This window comes from Onychostruthus taczanowskii, unplaced genomic scaffold, assembly GCF_017590055.1.
Source record: "Onychostruthus taczanowskii isolate IOZ18803 unplaced genomic scaffold, ASM1759005v1 scaffold23, whole genome shotgun sequence".
Classification (NCBI taxonomy): domain Eukaryota; kingdom Metazoa; phylum Chordata; class Aves; order Passeriformes; family Passeridae; genus Onychostruthus; species Onychostruthus taczanowskii.
The window spans coordinates 9,727,103-9,747,903 of NW_024499573.1; the positions used below are offsets into that span (position 1 = coordinate 9,727,103).

At 40.2% G+C, this 20,801-nt stretch overlaps 1 protein-coding gene across 1 annotated transcript in view; it reads left to right on the forward strand.

The window, feature by feature from the left end:
- The window catches only part of LOC121336311 (RNA helicase Mov10l1-like), a 40,188-nt gene that overhangs the window by 15,475 nt on the left and 3,912 nt on the right, over nucleotides 1-20,801 (forward strand). Inside the window, exons 14-18 of the mRNA XM_041405328.1 lie at nucleotides 1,222-1,395; nucleotides 1,915-2,064; nucleotides 3,695-3,802; nucleotides 4,524-4,661; nucleotides 5,390-5,481. Coding sequence (XP_041261262.1) covers nucleotides 1,222-1,395; nucleotides 1,915-2,064; nucleotides 3,695-3,802; nucleotides 4,524-4,661; nucleotides 5,390-5,481 — 662 coding nt within the window. The remainder of the gene's footprint in view (nucleotides 1-1,221; nucleotides 1,396-1,914; nucleotides 2,065-3,694; nucleotides 3,803-4,523; nucleotides 4,662-5,389; nucleotides 5,482-20,801) is intronic.

Sequence of the window (20,801 nt, forward strand, 5' to 3'; positions counted from 1 at the left end):
CCTCAATTCTTAAGTACCATAAGTCAAATATGGTGCACAGAGAACAGTTGTAAATAATAGCTTAAAATTCTCTTTCATCTTCATAGTCCAGGTTTACCATAACTTCATTTTCCACAGATGAAAAAGTACAATTTCTGCTTTTAACATAAAAAGACAAACAGAGCCTCTTCTTTGAAGATTAATTTTGCAAACATCATGTTTCGTGAAGGGGAGAAATTGTTCTTGCTTCTGTATTGTGTCTTCCTTTGAAGGATAGCTTCCTCACATATCTGTATGGGCAAGTACCTAAAATCTATGTTAAGTGGCAGAGTATTTAAACAAGTATTGTAACATAGTATTTAAACAAGTACAGATGTTTGAGCTGCTTTTAATTACTGTCTGATAGGCTTCCTAAGATGCCTTCCTATTCTCATGGTAACATACTTCGAAGGATTAAACCAAGAGCAAAAGATGACTAGATGATCATGGAAGTAGAGAAGGGAGGAAATCTGATGGCAGATTTAAGGGTGAAAGTGAGGGTGTTTGGACCTAGGCTTTAGGTCAGGTTCAGCCTGCTGAAAAACCTGTCATACTTCCTCCTAAAATCTGTTAGCCAAACTCTGGTCATTGTGTTCCTTACACAGTGCTTAAGGAGAATTGGCAATAGTGAGAGATCAGAAAATGTGAGGGCTTTAAGGATATGTTTTTGACTGGAATATCCTACGTTGTCCCTTTTACAGGACTGGGTTTTTTTGAGCTGGTTATTACTTTCTGGAGTGCTTCCTTAACATTATTCTTTCATTTAAAGACAAATACCTTTTAGATATTTTAAGGCCAGCTTCTGTCACCTGTTCTGATGCTCCCTGTTTGCCTGTCAAGACTTCTCCAAAGGAAGACATTTCATCCATTGAAACTCCATTGAAATAATCTGACTCTTAAAAAAAGGAGAATGTGTCTATACATCAAATATTTCAAGAAACTGGAGATGACCCATTCATCTATCATGTACATTCAGTTCTCTTTGCTTCTCCTTTGGAGGGGAAGGAGATGGTCCTGCAAAAACAGCTTTGGTGTACTTCTTACTTACAGGAGACCACACCTGCAGTTTTTGCCTTGAATACAGTTCTCTGGCAGCCTTAGAAATGCTAAATGCTAGTGGATGGTAAGGTAATAGCTGTGTTCTGAGAAGTCTGATGAATAATTACCTGTTTCTGTTACAGATTTTGGATTTTGTCTTTGCAGATCACTAAACTCACAAAGAACTACAGGTCGCATTCTGCATTGCTTGCCTTGCCATCTAAATTGTTTTATCATAAGGAACTAGAAGTTTGTGCAGATACCTCAGTAGTGACTTCTTTCTTGAATTGGGAGAAATTGCCCAGGAAGGGATTTCCATTAATTTTTCATGGAATAAGGGTATGTAAAATATTCATACAGTGAACTAACTGTATAGGCTTGCTAGCAGTTTGCTGATTTCTGTAGAATAAATTCTAGAAAGGATATGAAAAAAGCTTAATATGCCTTTCACAGGTAATGTGACTTCCTGACCATCTGGTTTGAAGTCAAATATTTGACTGAAGTCAAATATTTGGTAAGAACTTGAACAGCTGCCTCTTGAAGTGCACTATGGAGACATTTTCATAGAAGTTTAAATTCATAGCAGATGACCAGACTGGAGTTACCATCAGCTGCTCTAGATTGCTTTTGATGAGAGTTTCCTACATTCAGATGGATACAAGCCTCTAAAACTAAAGAATCATTAGAGCTTGACTTGGCAGGGGAAAAAGAGTACCTTGGAAAATAAAATTTCTTTAATCTTCCAAGAAGTTAGTACGAAGTGATAATATCTGCTGCTTGGAGAGGCTTGGTTTAGAACTCTTCCACCTTGAAAAAGCAAGATGCCAACTTATTAATATGTGTTATTCCCCAATCCAGGGCAGTGAAACACGTGAAGGTCGCAGTCCTTCATGGTTTAATCCAGCTGAAGCAGTTCAAGTGATGATGTACTGTTGCCAGCTGGCTAGAAGTGAATGCTCTGCAGTACCAGTGACAGATATTGGAGTGATTGCCCCATACCGTAAGCAGGTATAATGTTTAACAGGTCTGATGTCTTCAGAGCCTCAAAGTTGCTGTATTTCATCTTATGTATTTATATGGTGGCTGTGTTTTGTTAAAGCAGGGGGGCGTATGTTAAAATTCCACCATGGTGTATCATCAATCATTGCAATACTCTATTGAAATCTAAAAGACAGTAATAATGCATTCTACTGGTTTTTCAGTTTTAAAAATCAAGAAATTAAGCAGAATTTGGAAACAGAAGCAGATTTTTCAGTTATTGGAAGTAATGAGTGCAAGTCAAGAATTCATTATCCAACAGCTGGAACAGCAGTCTGGTTCTATCACTCTCTGCACTGAAACTGGAACAAAAGGGAATTATTATGAAGTAGATAGCATGTCAACTTGTTGTGGTCTTGAGGAGACTAGAGGAAACAATTACTGTGGCTTCTTAGCTGCCCTATAGTCAGACTTGAAATTTGTAATGCTCTACACCTCTAGAGAATGTTGAACATGAAATTCAAATACTGTGCTTTATTTTTAAATGTATTTATATCCAGGTGTGTTAAGTATGTGATGTTTACTTTCATTTTTAAAATAAAATTAATCCCCTTTCACTTGCAGAGGAGATTTTGGACAGTGCACATAATTCTTCTTGGTTTTCACATCTCAGTATTCATAACCTTGCACATGTAGCTTGAAGAAAACACTGCTTTGTATGAAAAAGACCAAGCCCTAGTGAAGAAATCTCACTTGCAAATTAAAGCTTTGCTTTTATTGATCCAGCTAGTCAGGTGCATGCCCCTACCTGTGTTTACAGTTATTATTTGTTTTTTCAAATATATATTCATACTGTTGATGTGACTGAATCTTTTACATTCCATAAACAATGATTTCATATGACTTAATGTGATTTTGTCCTTCATCTGCCTATAATACAAGGCATATGATGCTAATGTGCACATTAAAAAAGTCATTTTGTATTGCAGGAACACTAATTAGAAAGTAGTCTTTGACTGTAATCTTCAGTTTAGTCAGGCAGGATTTCTTCTTAAATCTTTTGGAGCACTTCAGTTATAATTTCTGAACAGCTTTTAGCAGATAGCAGTACAGTAGACCTATATGTACGAGGATGCCAGTGCCTGAGACTCCTTGTTCTCTTTCTCTTTTGGTGGGTACTTAAGATCTTATCTCACTTCTGCTTTTCACTCTGCATGATGCATGTGGCAAGCAAAGGTGGAATCTTTGTAGTCTTCTTGAAGGGCTAAAGGAAGCTGCTTGCCCTGCTGGATCTGTCATATGCATGGTTTTGGATATGATGCATATTGGAAAAAGAGGTTTTAAGGATCTGACTTGTTCTTCTCTTTAAAACCTGGACTACTAAAAATCTCACTTTCTGTTTAATTTATGGTAGAGAGTACTCCTTCACCTTCTAAGTTCTGTATTAGCTGTGTGATACTTCCTTGTAGGAAAAGTTACTATTTTATGTGACAATCTTTCTAGTGAATGATGGCTAAGCTTGGTGTAGTCATTCCTTTCAACATTGTCATGCTAAAACACATACGTGTATATGTGGTACGATTTTGGTTTAAAGCAGTCCACTCTCAAATGTAACACTAAATTCTCTCAACCACCTTTTTTTTTTTTTTTTTTTTGATAGGTGGAAAAAATTAGATTTCTTCTCAGAAGTATTGATTTGGAAGACATAAAGGTTGGCACAGTAGAAGAGTTTCAAGGGCAGGAGTACATGGTTATCATCTTATCAACAGTGCGTAAATTCATTGTGTTCCTATTGAGAATTTTTGTGTCTAATTCTCTGTGTTTCATTTTTGACATAGGCCTTTAAAAATTTAGAAGATATGTTTTTGTCTGTCACAGTATTTGAAAGCAGAGCTTATTAAGTACATGCTTGTAGAAAGAGCATGCTTGTAGAGTGCATGCTCTTTAAAATCTGAATTATTAAAAATCTGTTGCTTTCTGTTTAAATTATGGTAGAAGTACTTCATATTTGCAGCTGGGAGGAAGAGTCTGGGATTTTTCACTTTTTTTTTTTTTTTTTTTTTTTTTTTTTTTTACCTGAGGGCAGTGGTACTGGGCTTACTTTCACTGTTCAACATCATACCGTAGCTTTTCAATCCACTATTAGATCATCCTTAAAGTAGTTCAAGGTATGTTCTACACTCTTATTTATAAGAACTCATTATTTAGGTCATGAAAATTTTCTTTTTCAAAGGTAGGTTCAAATATGGATGAAATAAGGGTGAAAAACTAATGAGTCACAGTTTTAGCACACTACTTGCTTTGGCTGTTTTTCCCATGCTAAGACAAAGCACACTGATGAGGCTACTGAAGAAGGCATGCTGAAAGACACATTGTGAATTGTCATTCAACTGAGTGGATTTTTGCAGGAAATATTATGTTAAAACTTACACTGTGGTATGTTGTGTTCTCATAATTTTATTTCTAAAACTATTCTTAATTAATTTTAGGTGCGATCTCAGAAAGTCGTAATTGATGATGAAAAACACTCTTTGGGCTTTCTCTGTAACCCAAAGAGATTTAACGTAGCAATTACTAGAGCAAAAGCTTTGCTGATTGTCGTGGGAAATCCTCACGTTCTTGTGAAAGTAAGTTTTGGGTTTGTATCTTTGAATTGTGTATGTTATTTGCCACAGCAGTTGTATGATTTTGTGGTTAATCCAATGTGAGGAAGCATCAGAATATGTTAGGAACTTGTACATTGTCCTCAGTCTGCATTTGGGAATATCTGATCTCCATGGGTTCCCATACAAATGGACAGTTCAGGCACACACACAGTAGATTTCCAAGCACAAGTGAAATCATGCTCTGTGCATAGACTGCTAGCTCCTTTTTGTCTCCAGCATGGAGTCTCTGACCTCCTCTAAAGTTCTCCAGCACCATGCAAGTCCAGTAAGCATGTTCTGAGTAACCCCACACTATTAGGTTCTTCACAGAATGTAGTTGCATCACTTTAAATGGAGGATGGCAGAAGTGATCGTTCCAATTAATGCAACGAGTGCTAGGGAGGAGGACTCCTTTTGGACTCATGAATGGTCCTTCCACAGGAATAAGTTGAGCTTGTCTTAGTATCTCATTGTATGTCTGAGTTCACAAACATGAAGAAATGAAAATTTAGTTACCCCACACTTAATATGTAACTCTATGTAATTGAGAGCAGCTATAAGGTACCTTCCTCACATGGTGCACCATTTCTGGAGTTCTTTCTGGAAGAGGTCCTATTAAATCTCTTACATTTATGTGCCGTGTTAATTTGTTTGAAAATTCACTTCACAGAGCACCGTGATTACAGTTATATATTAATTTTCTCTTGTAGGATCCCTGTTTTTCTGCACTGTTAGAATACAGTTTAATGAACAGAGTTTATATAGGTTGTGACCTGCCCGCAGAGCTGGAACGCCTGCAGAGGTAAGTGTCTGGTCTTCACTTTAACCTTGCTAGATATTGATCAGTTTACAGTATTTTTAGAGCTGGTGTCATCTGAAAGATTGATCAGTACAACAACCTGTGTTATCATAGTAGGATTGGATTTTGCATTCCTAAGTAAACATAATGATGTAATGTAACCTTGTTTTCTCCCATCCCATAAGAGATTCTGACCATTAATTATTAAATAAGACCTGTTGTTGACTTTGGTATCTTATGTATCCCCAAATGATAATGGCATATTTGATGATCATTAAGGTAGAGGGTACAGCAGAGGTATTTCAGGTGATTTCACTGTAGTTAAAAACGAAGTGGTTGAAACTTGATTTAAATCATGTTCCTTCTGATAACATATAATAAATACAGTGTTCAGTAGGTATGTAATACCTACTATTACACTATTTTTTTAATCAAAACTGTTGTTTATGGGAAAGGTAAGCAAGATTTTTATTTTACTCCCTTTAATTGACAGGTGTGACTAGTTTTTTTTGTATTCAAGATGCAGTCAAGAATTTGGTATTCATCTGTTTTGAAACAGAAAACACTTATAAGAAATCCAGTCCTGAGCAGATCAAGCACTGTTTGTCCTCAGGGAGAGGCACATGTTCTGAAATGGATAGACGTTTCTGCAAACAAGATTTTTTTTTTTTTTTAAGTAGTGAAAAACTTGAAATTAATAGTGTAAAGTAGTGGGGGCACTGTATTAGCTTTTCTGTTTAAAATGTGTATTACTGTGCCTCTGCAAAGAACAGTATGGCTGAATCCTCCAGACTTCAGGAGAAAAGTATTGAAGGACTCCTACGTCAGCTTTTCCATATTCTATAATTTTTTCAGCTTCTCAGTTTTTTCAGACTTGTGTAGTCCCACGTAAAATTGGACTGTCCCAAGAACATAAATGTGTGTCATTGTTGTGAGAGTGTTACAGTAATACATGTATGATGTGAACTGGAACGATATATTAAATATCTCCACTCAACTGATCCTGAGTACCTTAAGCCAAAACCCTACTTCCAGTTTTTAATGCCTTTGTGTATACAGCTGAGATCACACAGAGTGTTCTTAGTTTCCACTGTAGTTTAGCCATCTGCTGTGGTGTATGTCAGAGCAATGGCTTAAGTGGTGGGTCAAAGAAAAAAAGAGAATTAAAACTGTTTTGCCTTCCTGTAAAGGAATAGAATAAAAAAAATAAATAGAATAAAGTATTGTGTTTTATTTTGGCAAAATTAAAATAAAAGTATAGGTTAGCAGTATTTCTGCTCTTGGCTTAATTTGGTACTGTGCTTTCCCATTAAACAGTGTTTTTCTCTCTTCCTTGTCCTTTCCTTGGTGATTAAGTCTTGCCACACAGCACTTCAGGAGTAGCTTGACAATTAGACACTGTGTTTAAAAATTGCCAGTACAAGAAGATGGCCTTCTGTATCAAACAGAAGTGTGTTAGATAGGAGTATAGGCTACAGAGAAACAAATGAAGCACAGGAAAATGTAGGAAGCTTCTGTTTGCCTTGTTTACAGTCCTTTCATGTCACTTCCATTCCTGGTATTCACTGTGCTTCTTTCCCTTGCAATGCACAATATGCAGATACTGTAACTTGCGTGCACTCTTCTTAAGGAGAGGTAGTAGTATTGAATCTGCTCATGTTTGCCTAAAGGTGCTGTTCTGGCTGGTGGCTGAGGGAGCTGGGTGGTGCTTTGTGGCTTCTCAGTTCTTTCATAAAACCACACAGGCGATAATGCAGAAGGGAGGTCCATGAAACATACCCTGTGTGTCAGCTCCTGACATGCTTGGGCATGTCTTTATTAGCACACGGTAAAGCTAGAGCCCCCAAAATTATTTTGCTTCAATAAAAGTTGGGGTATTTGGTGCTTTTTTGTAGAGCTCTCTGTTAAAGTGCCTTTAGTGCAATGATGCTTTTCAGTAGTGTGTGTTTTCATAAGAGATCCATGTATTCCTAACAATATAGCACTTCCTCATCCCTGGAAGTGTCCAAGGCAGGCTGGATGGAGCTCTGAGCAAGCTGGTCCAGTGGAAGGTGTTCCTGTCCACAGGAGGGGGGGTATAGAACTACATGAGCTCTAAGGTCCCTTCCAACCCCGGCTATCCAGTAATTCTGTGATGCTCTGTCTGTCAAACAACAAAACGTTCCTGGATGAGTGTGGGAAATTAAATCTGTATTGTCTCACCCTTCACAGGAGACTGAAAATAGGATAAAAGTGTTTAAAACACCTCTCATTTGCCCCATCTCTGGATCAGAAAAGGGCATAATCTGACATATGAGTACCAGAGAGATGATGCCAGTCACTGACAACTTGGAAGGTGATGGTTATCACAATATGTGTGCGTGTTTAGCAGCCAAAAGAGCACTGAAGCTACTGTAAGGGGAAAAGGGACGCAGTGTTGTGCCTCACTGCCTTTTTAAGCAACCGCACGTACCACGTTGACACAAAGACAAAATTGTGCTCCAAAGGACAAGTGCTAATGGTGCAAATTTGTTATTTCAATTGGTCCTTGACAGCAGAGTGGCCCTGGGGCAAGGGAGGGTGGCAGGGCCTGCAGCATGACCTGTCAGACCAGCCCAGCTGGAGCAAGGTGCAGTTCCTGCTGCACTGGAAGGCCTGCCTTTGGCACAGAGCAGGTGGCCATGCCAGCTGGGACAGAGAGCTGAGCCAAACCCATACACAGCCCTGGCAGCAGGGAGCAGGGGGGGCAGAAGCATGAAAATATGCATATTGTCAGCTCTTGGCAGTTTGCTGAAAACAGCTTTTGGGAAGTCAAGGGCCTTTGGTGGTTTCTATTCTGTTTTTAAGAGCTGTGCCCTGGGGCAGTGAAGAGGATGAGGCAGTGAGAACAGAAGGGTAGTGAAAGTCTCCCTTTTGGGTTCCCTTAAATTAATGAGCAAACTGCCCAGATGGCATAAGTGAGGCAGAAGAAGAAATCCAACATAAACAATTTGTTTAGACTGCCTAAAATGAAGACATCCTTTGTGTGGAACAGAGTAGTGACCAAAAGCCATTTTCACCTTGTGTCATTCTGTTTTGGGAAGAGCTCTCTGCAGAGTGTTCAGGTCTTGCTGTAGAAAAGAGCTGTGCCTGTAGCACTCCAGATGTGTATTTCCATCCTTGAAATGGCATGCTGGTTTTCATAGGCTCCCTACCTCTGCCACCAGTCCAGCAGCCTCTGCAGTAAGGGCATGTGCTGGCATGGTTAGAGCCAGTCAAGTTCAGTATGTGCTGTGCTGTCATTTTTCTGGCAGGTGTTGCAATTTCTTCTGTCCAAATTTCTGTAGTCTTGAGGTTGTGCTGGAGTTGCCTCTTGGAAGATTTGACATTTTTCAGATCTGGTGATTTTTAACTTTAGAGCCAAGGAATTGCTGGTAATAGAGTAGAAAATCGCTGCAGGTAGCTTTCTCAGGATGGTCATTTATTTTACTTAAGCCATCACCCATTTTTAAAAACAATTTGTTTGCCAGTCTTCTGTCAGATTTCTTCATCTGAATAATACAATCAAGGGTTTTTTTAAGCGTGTTATACTAGGTACTGCTAGCCAGGCTATGACATAAATTCTGTCCTGTTTGCACTGGAAATGGTAACAGTAATATTATCCCTTTTTACTTTATTATATCCAGAATTTAAGTCTTAAAAATGATTGTGTGCTGCAAGCACATGTGGCCTCTATGGTAGTGCCCTGTACATGAACGTCATTTGCGTATGGAGACATTGCTACCACCACAAAGAGTCTAGCAAGAGAAAATTTCAAAACCAGATTTTAAAAAAAAAAAAAAATGTGACTCAGCATATACATGTGGAAAGAAACATGTAACCAAAAAAAAAAGAAAAAAAAAGCATAACTAATTTTTTACTGAATTTATTAATAGTAGAAATAAAAATAAGTTCATTAGAAGCAGATTAATGCTATGTTTTATATTGCTGTGTAATCTTTATCCAGATTAAACTGCACATCTGCCTGGGATTCAAGTTAACAAGATTTGATCTGGACTTAAAGCCAATCTGTAATGTCCTGCTGCCTGCTTGTAGAGATACCCTAAAATAAGTTACCATTGTTTCCTCACCATGAGAAATGTGAACAGTTCAACATAGTTTTCCCTCTGTTTCTCATGTCCTAGTGTTTGTGTCACTCCTTGTACATCCAGGCAAGAGCAGAGTGCTGCCTTTAGTCACAGGCTGCTAAGGAATAACACTTGATTAGAATCAGCCTTGCACGTACCATACCTGAAGGAACAGTAGCACAAGTCTGGTGACAGTGGTTTGAACTGCATGTTAATGTTCCAAACGTGTTCCTTCAATAAATGATGTTTCAGAGAGTTTTAAGAGTAAATTTTCCAATGAACCACATGGAAAACTCAACTCTTACCTCACAACACTGTAGGTACATTTATTTAAAAATCTCTTGAATAGAATGAAGTGCTTTAAAATTGCATTCTCTCTCTTCTGTTTGTCCCCAGTGCATCAAACTCTTCATAATTTCCTACAAAATAAAATTACGTTTGCAGTCCAGGAGCAACCTGTGTTCCAAAAATGTCTATTTCAGTAACTCCTTGTGCTCTTACTGTAAAATGAATTTGCCTTCTTTTTTTTTTTTTTTTTTTTTTTTTTTTTTTTTTTAAATGCTGGGAGTTTTTGCACTGTGCTTGTGGCTGGAAACCCATAGCACATCAGACCTTGCAATTCACAAGCCTGAGGTTGCAGAAATCTGTATTAAAACAAAACTCCAGATAAAATTTGTAATCAGCAAGCCTTCTGCTAAATGATAAATCGACTCTTCAGGAACTTACCTCATGGAGTCTGAAGATAGGGCCTAGATACAAAGAAGTAAATTCACTCTTCTCAGCAATGCCATTGAAATTCAGACATTTTCCTAGACAGGGTTGAGTACTCCTTGCCCAAAGAGGAATGTAATTTAAATTTCTGTCCACCTTGTGGCCTTTACAAAGTTTTTGAAGCTGTAGATCTGTTTAAGAGTTTCAACTCTTTTTATTTCCCTGTCTCCTTTTTGTGCGATAGGTAGCTATGTATGCAGACAGTCCCACAACGTGTGAGGAGGTTAACGCAGTTCCCTGAGTGCCTGTATGTAAACACAGGCAACTAATGTATGTTAAAACTGTGAATAAACCCAGAATTTCCATGCTGCCAGGTCTGTGGAGCTGTGGCTTTACTTACCTCACTTTAAAGACTGGGAAATGCAAAAATTTTTGCATTCCAATGAGGAATGAAACCATCCCAGTTTAAAGGTTATCCCAAACATTAGTTTCTAAAAAATACCTGTGTACTGTTTGCCCCTGGAAAATTAACTTCTTTCTTACTGAGTATTTTTGATACTTTGAAATGCAGCTGCTTTATGCAGTGCAGATATAAGCTCTGTGTAAGGACATTCTCCACTCTCCACTGACTGCAAAGCTAAAAATTCCATTAAAAACCCAGGAGGTAATACGATTTTTTTTAAAGGTTCACAAAGTGCACTGTCTCTGCATCAGTGTGTATTTGCATGCATGGGGCTGAAAACCTTTAAATGATGACTTTCAGTCAGGTACACATTGAATCTTTCTCCCCTTTTACCACGATATTACAGTTTCGGTGTGAATTTTTGAGCAGCCGCTGCCTGTTCTGTGGTACATGTATGCAGTGTCTTGATCCATTAACACCTCAGCGGTTCCATTAGCACAGATAGAATGAGACAGGTACCCCAGCAATTATTCCACCTCGCTGACATCTTCTGCATCAGCAGCGCCTGGGGAGGCACATACCTCCCTGTCCCTGGCAGAGCAAGGAATTACTGCACAGCCTCTGCAGAGCCACAAAAGTGTTGTGTTCGAAGAAACCGTGCAGCCTGATCCAACTCCTGCTGCCAGCAGTTCCATGCCATGTTTTTCAAATTTTGGTAGAGTCACTCCTGCTTTCCATTGTATGATACAGAGCAAGTTTTATATGGCACCTTGTTTCTTTATTCAGAAAATAGGCTTTTGCAGGTTTTACTAGTTGACATTCCTTTAACACTATTTTCTAGTTTTATTTATTTTACTAATCAAAAATGTGTATTTGTCTTACATTCACATAAGAAAATACACTGGGATCTAATATCATAAAGACTAATTTTCCTTTTGTGGCTTTAGAATCATGATGAACAGCTACAGCCCACAAACAGCTGAATGCCCAGGGGCAGCATTATATTTTCTGCAAATATTACCTGTATTGCTTGACTTGACTGTTATTTTTCTACTTTACTTTTTCTTATTATAAGAAAATGTCATTATATCCAAATTTAATTCTGCTCCAGCAGAAGCTTTATTTAATAATATATGCCTCTAACTTTTCTTCATCAAATATCTTTTCTGTTATAATTTATCTAGCAGCTTGTGAATAAGCATGAAAGTTATTCATATGCTGTAATTTTCTGTATCAAAAGACTAACAAATACATATTTAATATCTTAGAAAAGCCTTCAAAATAATCTAGTATATCAAATAATTATTTCTGAGTATATCAACCAAATTTGTCATTTTGTCCAAGTGTATTTGATACAGTTGGCTTCAGATGTGGCTTTCTGGGTTCCTGGTATAAGTCCTGCTCTTCTCTCTGGTTTCTACCAAATACATCAGTTACAAGAAGCTTTCCAGCATGGTGAAGAGCAGGAAAGCTTTCAGTTCTTGCCAGCAGAAAACATGACATGATCTGACACTAGCAGGGTTAGGAAGAAGGCACATCCATTCCCCAGCCTTCATACCAGGGGGTGCCTGTCATTACCTTGTTGGTTGGCATTAGCTATGTCACACAGTGTGATCTCTGCACTTTCTCTTCAGGGCTGCTGCATGGCCCATAGTTCCCCATGTAAAATGGGGGGAGGAGTGTGTTCTATTTTTAATAGAACTTCAGGGTTCAAGCAGTTAAGTTGAAAATAGTTCAGATTATTTTTTAATTAACTCCTTAATAAACAGTTTCCAGATTAGCTGTTTCCTTTAATTTAGTGGGGGTTTTCACGTGACTATTTTTAATAAGCTCTAGTAGGTAATGATGGAATATAAAGTATCTCCCCTTAATGCAATACATTCATTTGATCTTCTTGCTACTTTCCAAAGAAAATGCTAATTTAGTGTAATTTTATTTTCTGCATCATGACTGACAACTTTACCATCCCTGCCCACTGTCTACCCTGTTCAGCTCTCAGGGTTTCATCTGTTCCAAGTTTATATAAGGAACTTTGCCTGTTGTCTCTGTCTGGACAAACAAAATGGATTTGATCCATGACTTCAGCTTATAGCCTTAGGCATGCTCTAGCAATAGGGGCTTTTGTCCAAATTAGTATTTCATAATATAAATTCAGAATAGTGAGAAATGATGCAACCACTGTATTTACTAGTCAGAGGTAAGTAGTTAAACCAGGGTAATCCTGGAGATCTCCACATTACTACACGTAGATTACAGAACATCCAGCGAGAGCCCACTTGCTAAGGCATGCACAAATGCAGACCATTTACACACACATGTGCAGTGGTTTGGCTTTACTAATGAGAGTATTTCCACTTCTTTAAGTGTGGCTGGCTGTGTAGGGCAATAAAATTAAGAAAGTGTGTTGGGTTATAGAAGCAAGGAGGTAACCGTCAGCACCTGCGGGTTTGCCAAAAATAACAAAACACTGCATGAATTTAAAAAGTTTTGCCCAAGGCTTCACTCATAGGATTGCAAGAAAAACCTGTTAGGTTGATAGATGAGAATCCAGCTCTTCATTACATGTGTTGCATGTAATCTCACCCTAACAGCTCTTAGAGGGAACATCCCTTACAAAGCTCAATGTTTGCAGCCAGGAATGGAGGGACATGATTTGCAGCTACTGTACAGCACTTAACCACACTACATCCCCAGAGTATATTTTCTTTCTGGGTTTGGGCATCTTTCCAGATGTAAGACAGACACGAAATACTACCTGTGTAGTATAAAGCCATAGAAGAGGTTTAGTGTGGAAGAGACCTCTGGAGATCACCTAGTCCATCCCCTCTGTTCTGAGCCTGTCCAACTGGATCTGGTTGCTCAGGGCCATGTACAGTTGGATTTTTAGAAGTTGTGATATTGCTCATTGCTGTTAAGAATTTACTCTTTTTCACATGTATTTGAGTTCTAATTTTTTGAGAAATGCTACAAGAATTTTTCATTTCTCAGTTCTTTACTTCAGTCACTTCTAAATCTCTGAGCTGAAAGTAAGCCAAAATATTCTTGTGTAAGCTTATAGTCAAAGGGGAAAAGATGATTATGAGTTCTTGAATAGCAGAACCAGATATTTCAACTCTTTCTCATTGTTGCTATATTACTGTTCAAAACTGCTGTATTATAAACTTGGCAAAGCACTGGTTTTATTGGGAATTTTTGTCCAGTCTTGTTGGACATGTGTATTTTGGCATCCGTGAGAAAATAGGCCTACATCTGGAAATTAATGCCAGGAAATCTCCATTTGTCCATGCACATTTGCAAACATTAGACAGCAGAAGCCACTGAAGATTGCATTTTGGTTCTGCATTACCTTTTCTGGGATATAAAATGAGGAATGTCACCAGCTGAAGTTCCTGGACACTAAGTCCTTCTGATATCATGTTCAGTTTACACTGGAACATGTGTTGTGGGTAGGCCAATGCCTAAATTCATATGCAGGCAGCATCTGCAAGAAGATGTGACGAAGGCTGCCTGACCCCCACAACTCAATATACAAGAATAATTGACCTTACAAGGTAGGTAGATGTTGGCAAGGATCCACACATCTGCACATGTGGATGCCAGGCTTGAGACAAGTAAATTACCTTGGCACCATGCATTCTGTCATGCCTGACAGGCTCCAGGCAGCTGCTCTCAGTGGTCGTGCTATGCCTGACACCCTTGTGGCAGTTTCAAGGAACAAATCACCCTCCTCCATGGGAATGCAGAACTGCTCCCAGGAGGACACGTCCCTGTGGTGCATTGTGAGACTTGGTTTTTTTGTAGCAGGCTCAAGGGCAGAAGTTTGTTGGGCTGCCAAGGCATGTGGCTTTGCAAGGCCTGCACACTGGTTGTGTTTACTGGCAGCTGTGGTTTGGGACAGTGGATCAGAGGGACAGTTCATCATTATGTGAATTCATTGAGTATGGAGACTGAGCATACAATAAATCTGGTAAACAAGGCAAATGCTGCATTCTCATCCATCCACACTTCAGGAACAGCTGAACAAGACATGGCGTGGCAGATGGGACAGTACTGCCTTGCTGCCAAGGGATGACCCCAGCAATGGCTCCACAGTGTCTGGAGGATGGTGAGGCTGCAAGGGAGCTACTCCAGCCTTTCAGGGCCGTGGAACCTGACTGACAAAGTCCATTCAAGTACTGAAACAGGCTCGCAGCTATTGTACTTTACAATGCAGTACATTTAGAAGATTCAGGGTAGGGCTGGCCCGTGCATGTGGAACACAAAAGTAAAATGATACTGGCTTGAAAATCACCTGGATGTTAAGACTATACATACAGCCATGACTTGGTTTTGTCACAGTCTGTAACTGCAAAACTAGACATGTCATACTGACAGCGTACAGATTTTAACGTTCTTCTGCCTTTTCGTGGTTTTTTTTTTTTGAGCACTCCTGGGATGAGGGCACTGTTAATCTTTATGGAGTATTTTGTGCTTAATTAATTGTAAGGACTTAGGTACCTGAGGGCTTTTATTTTTCTTTACAGAGTAAGGTATCTATTAAAATGTAAATCTTTACAATTGCTTTCTTTGGGACATGGGGATCCCTATAATTGAGCTGTGTAGATTACTCACTGTTTTCAAGTACATTAATAATAATGTGTTGGCACAGCTGCTCCTTCTTAATTCCTTACAATTAAATGGATAATAATAATGTTAAAAACAAGTAATGACTTGTATGCATTTTGTCAGTGTATGCAGAGGGGGTTAAAATAGTTGTGTAGGTAGATCAGCTGATTGATAATAACATTTAACAGTCTCTGTCAAAAAGACTGTAGCCTGCATGAATAAAAAGTGATGAAAAATGGAAGAGCTTCACTTCCTTGCTCATCCCTTCTCATTTCCTTTTCCCTTGTACATCTTTACTTGAACATGTGATGCAGGGATGGCTAGCGGCTACCTGGATGGGACTTGTTTCTCCCTTTCATCTGCTTGAGCTGTCCTCCCTGGAATTGCCTTCATACTGTGACAGCAAAAATGTAAAGGCCAGATTAAGTCCCTGTTAAGCATCTGCACGGGAATGTTTGCAGTGAAAAGCATCTGCCTCTCGCCAGAATGAGGTAGAGAGGTCAGACCCCCACTGCAGGGAGAGGGGACCTGTGTACTCATAACCCTGTTTATGAGATGCTCATAACAGGATCACAGACCCACAAGAAAACTCTCCTTACTTCACAAACCTGTGTTAAGTTCTCTTTTGTTTGTCCTGCTTTTCTCTTCTTCCTGGAACACAGCCTCTCTCTTTTGCCTCTGTGGCAGAATGTTCCACAGCTCTCTTCCTAAACCCACAGCCGGCTAGCAGCAGGATGCTCAGCCTTCTGGCAGCACAGCTCATCGTGCAGATCTGAGAGCTCCCTCCAGAACCCACCAGGCTAGAATTCCTTAATCAATGTGCAAGAGAAGGAATCCTTCCAGTAATATTTCTGTATGTCAAGATGTAGGGTTAAAACCTTCCTTCCTCTTAATATTTAATTAATTTATTTGAATGTCAAAGAACAGAAATAGCAAGGTAATAATTGAGCATAACAGAATGCTCTGAGCAACTATGAAATTACATTAGCATTTTCCTTTATTTTTCATTGAAAATTTTGAAATGCAGTAGCAGAGGAGACAGTGTGATGTCCTAGGGATTTTTCACTTATCCTTGGAAGTGAAAAATCTGAGCCCTCTTCAGCCTGAAGAATTTGAATATGTAGTACTCAATAAAATGCCTTATCATGCTATGAAATAGGCTACAGCAATGTTCTCCGTCTGCCTTGTTGAAGCAGAGCCAGAGTGCAGCACAGTGCAAGATTAATCCCCAGGGAGAGGGGGAAAAGCTATAGGGGAGGACCTGTGTGTAGTATAGCAAGATGAGGATTCCCAGCAGTTTATGAGTTCTGGAGAGTTTTGTTCCTTGGCTCCAAATTACATTTATGTATTTTAGCTTGTGATGCTCAAACAAGCAGGACTTAGAGCAGATATGAGGGCTCTTATCTCTTCACTTACGGCTTAACAAAAAGAACCATCATCGTCTCATCTGTGCTTCCTTCCTCATTTGCATTACAAGTTTACTTGTACTTTAAATGCTCCTTGCTACAGTGAACTGGAATTATGACTGCCTTCCATGTGATACTTAACACCACCGTCTGGCAGAATGAAGCCTTTCCTTTGCAAGCTTCAGAGTAAAATTTGAAAGAATGTTGCTGATTGCAGTCTGTACTGAGAGCAAAGCATTCAGTGTGTGCTTTGCTTTCTTTTGTCAGTATTTAAAATTTTGAAGTAAGAGACTAAAACAAGAAACAAGCTTCTTCTTGTCAGCAAAAGCTACAAGTATAAAGGCACCCTTAAGTCAATATTGTCAATATTAAGTCAGTATTAACCCCGGGTGGCAGCTAATCCCTCCACAGCCATCACTCACTCCCCCAGTGGGATGAGGGGGACAGTTGGAAGAGTCACAGTGAGAAAACTCATGCGTTGAGGTAAATGACATAAATAGGGCAGGAGATCTTTCTCCTTTTCAATGCCTTTATTAAAGAGATTCAGCTCAGGTGGGGAGAAATCGACGGGTCGCGCCCACGCCGCCGCTGTCCCCAAGAGTGGCACGGAGGAGGAGGAGGGTGATGCAGCTCTGTCCGCTGGTCTGCAGGCAGAGCTGGGGACTGCGTCCTCACGGGAGATTCGCAGATTCCTGCTTTTCAGTCCAACGCTCCGGGTCCCTTCCTCAGTGAACATTTCTTGAGGTCAGGGTGTGAAGCAAAAAGGATCCAAGCAGGCACTGGACTTCACGCCCATCCTTAGACATCACCTAGGGTCCCCTAATTCTATATTGGCTCGTTGTTTTTAGGGGTTTTCTAGGAAAACTTTAGCGCGGTGCATTTCTCATTTGCATACATGGTCCCAGGCCACTCCTATTCTCCTGGGCTGCGTGTCCAGGTGTAGCTCCGGGGCAAGCATTGGGAGGACAATGGCTAAATCACCAACCATTAACGGGCAATTAAAGAACTCTTTACAATTAAGCTAATTTAACAGCAACTGGTCCCACCGTTTTTTTTTCTCTGTAACCTTAAATAAAAATAGGTATATTTTTATTCATAACAGTAAAGACAGTTTAAAAGGTAAAGCAAAAGCCGTGCACACCAGCAAAGCAAAGCAAGGAATTAATTCACTACTTCCCATGGGCAGGCAGGTGTTCAGGCATCCCCAGGAGGGCAGGGCCCCATCACATATAACAATGCCTTGGGAAGACAAACACACTCCCTCACTCCAAATGACCTCCCCTTCCTCCTTCTTCCCCCAGCTCTATATACTGAGCACGATGCCCTATGGTCCTTTGGGTCAGCTGGGGTCAGCTGCCCCAGCTGTGTCCCCTCCCAACCAAATGTGCACCCCCAGCCTCCTTTCTGGTGGGGCAGTGTGAGAAGAGGAAGAGGCCTTGTCTGTGTAAGCACTGCTCGGCAACAGCTAAAACATCGCAGTGTTATCAACATTGTTTTCAGCACAGATCCAAATCAGAGCACCATACTAGCTGCTGTGAAGATAGTTCAGTCTATCCCAGCCAAAACCAGCACAAATACACCATATATGTATGTCTTTAGTCTCCTCTGAAGTAACACAAATTGCCAAAATTAAATTCAAATAAATTTTTAAGATGCTGTTTTCTTGGGGGTTTTTTTTCCCCTCGGTATTTATTAGTTTCTGTACTTTTAATGGGCTCTGTCTGAATGTCTCTTCAGTCTCCCACTGGTGATTCCATCTTCATGCACTACCATGTCAACCTTTCTAACACTGTGCACATTTCTAGCTGTGAGCAATCTGTATGCAGTGGCAGTCTCTGCTACTGAAGTGTTTCAGCCCTGTGTCTTCAGCTGCAGCATTGAGCCCACTCAAAACTTTGGGCTTGCACCACTGCAAACTGTCTTGGTTCCACAATGATCAGTGTTATAATGACACTAGGAAAAAAGCATTAAGCCAATCCAGAAAAGCCCCACATCACAGGACAAAAAGTACTACCCATTTCATTTTCTTAATTGTTGTGGATAATCAGAAAGTCTTTGGAAAATTAAATGGGTTTAGATTTTAGCATATAAAATAGCCCTTAAAATAATGATCGTGTTATCTTATGTGTCTGACTGCTCCTTCAGACTGGAGACCTGATAACATAACACTAGAAATGTCTATTGATTAATCTACACACCTGTAAGAGACTGATACCACCTTAACTGGCTAATGATTAAATGTCTGATATGAGCAGGACACACTCACAACTGTATCACTACAAGACAAAAATTTTGAGTTACAATTCTGTGGCCTGTTACTAGCACTGCTAATTCACAAATGCTACCCAAGCTCCATCATGCCACAATTCCCTTTTCCACTTACTATTGGGGCACAAGCCTATCCCTTCTCATCCCACCCTTGCACACCGAGTCTTTTGGACACAGACCTGATGAGAGTGTAGGAGGTTGTTGTCTCAGGGGTGTTGTCTGCCATCCTGAGGGACCTGAGGTCACAGAATAGCTTTACCACTGGATGTGTTCACACTTTTAGAACCAGAATATCTCATCCCTCTTTGCTCTCCACAGGAATATTCCTAATGCCTGGGGTTTTTTTTAAATTATTTTCTAGTCTTCTTCTTCCTATTTAATTAATTCCTAGTGGCTATTTTCCTGAACCTACCTTGTCACCAACCCTGCACCTCTTTTCCTCTGCCTAGGGTCCTCCCAAACAGGACCTATTTAATTACAGGCTTCTAATTATTTTTCCCTTACTGGCCCCAATTCTGCTATATCCACACCTAAATTTGGTGTTTCTAACACTTCTATCCAGGCACTTTTGATACAAAATGGTATTGCTCATACTGTTATCTAGACAGTCCCAAGACTCCCTTCAGACCCTTTCGTTCAAGCTGGTTACATTTCCTCTATACCATATGCTTTTTGTGCTTTTTGAACAGAAATATGTTATCTTACTTCAGCCTTGACTTCCCTACTAGCTATTTAAGTCAAGCAGTTTCGTGATTTATGCAAAGACAGCTTGCATACCAGAGCAACAGAATAACCCATTTTGTGCTTATACAATTTCTTTGCCCATGAACAGCTTCAGTTACCTTCCAGGTTCCATGGTGGCATTAGCTGGTTTTGAAGCCCAGTGTCTGAGTCTCTGGCTCACAGTAAGGATGTAAGGAATGTCCTTTGAGGAGCAGTTGAGTACTTCAGGCCTGTCTAGTTTGGAGAAAAGGCTGAAAGGTGACCTCATTGCTACTGAGGAGGGTAGGTGAAGAGACTCTTATCCCTTCTCCATGGTATCTAGTGATAAGGTCCAGGGGAATGGTTCAGAGCTGCCCCAGAGGAGGTTTTGAGTGGACATTAGGAAGTATTTCTTTACTGAGAGGGTGAGAAAACACTGGCACAGGCTTCATAGAGAGGTGATGGATGCCCCCAGCCTGTCAGTGTTTTAGGGGTGTTTTGACAATGCCTTTAATAATCTGCTTTAACTTTTGGTCAGCCCTGAAATGGTCAGGCAGTTGGACTAGATGTTCAGTGAATCTGAAATGGTCTATTCTACTCTAAACAACTCCAGAAGAGACCCACTAGCAAGGAGATGTACATTGCAGCAAAAAAATACTTCATTGATGTCAGCAACCATATCACATCTTGTTGTTAAGAGTCACTTTTTCTTACCAGGGAACACAGATCCTCCTGTTAGTGCCAAAACGCCAGGCTGCATTGCCAGTTGCTCCTTTTCACTATCATCTGGCATCTCACTTCACTTTACCACCAAAACCATCACCTCTGAGCTAAGACCCAGTCACAGCTCCCTGCCATCTGCCAGTTGCCATTTCCAACCCTACACAGTCTTGTCTCACTGGGAGTGTGCTGCAGAGGCATGGCTGCACTCCCCAAAGGTGTGTGTGCTGCTCACGCAGACAGCACCTGCACAGCCATGGCGGCACTGACTGCTAACCTGCACTGGTGGCAGCATCCCTGCCAGCACGGGAGTAGCTGGTCTGTGCAGGGCCACACCACCCCCAGGCTGAGTGATGTGATTCCCAGGGTGGGCTCATGGGGTAAAGACCACGTGGATTTGAGTCACAGCCCTGGCTGAAGGTA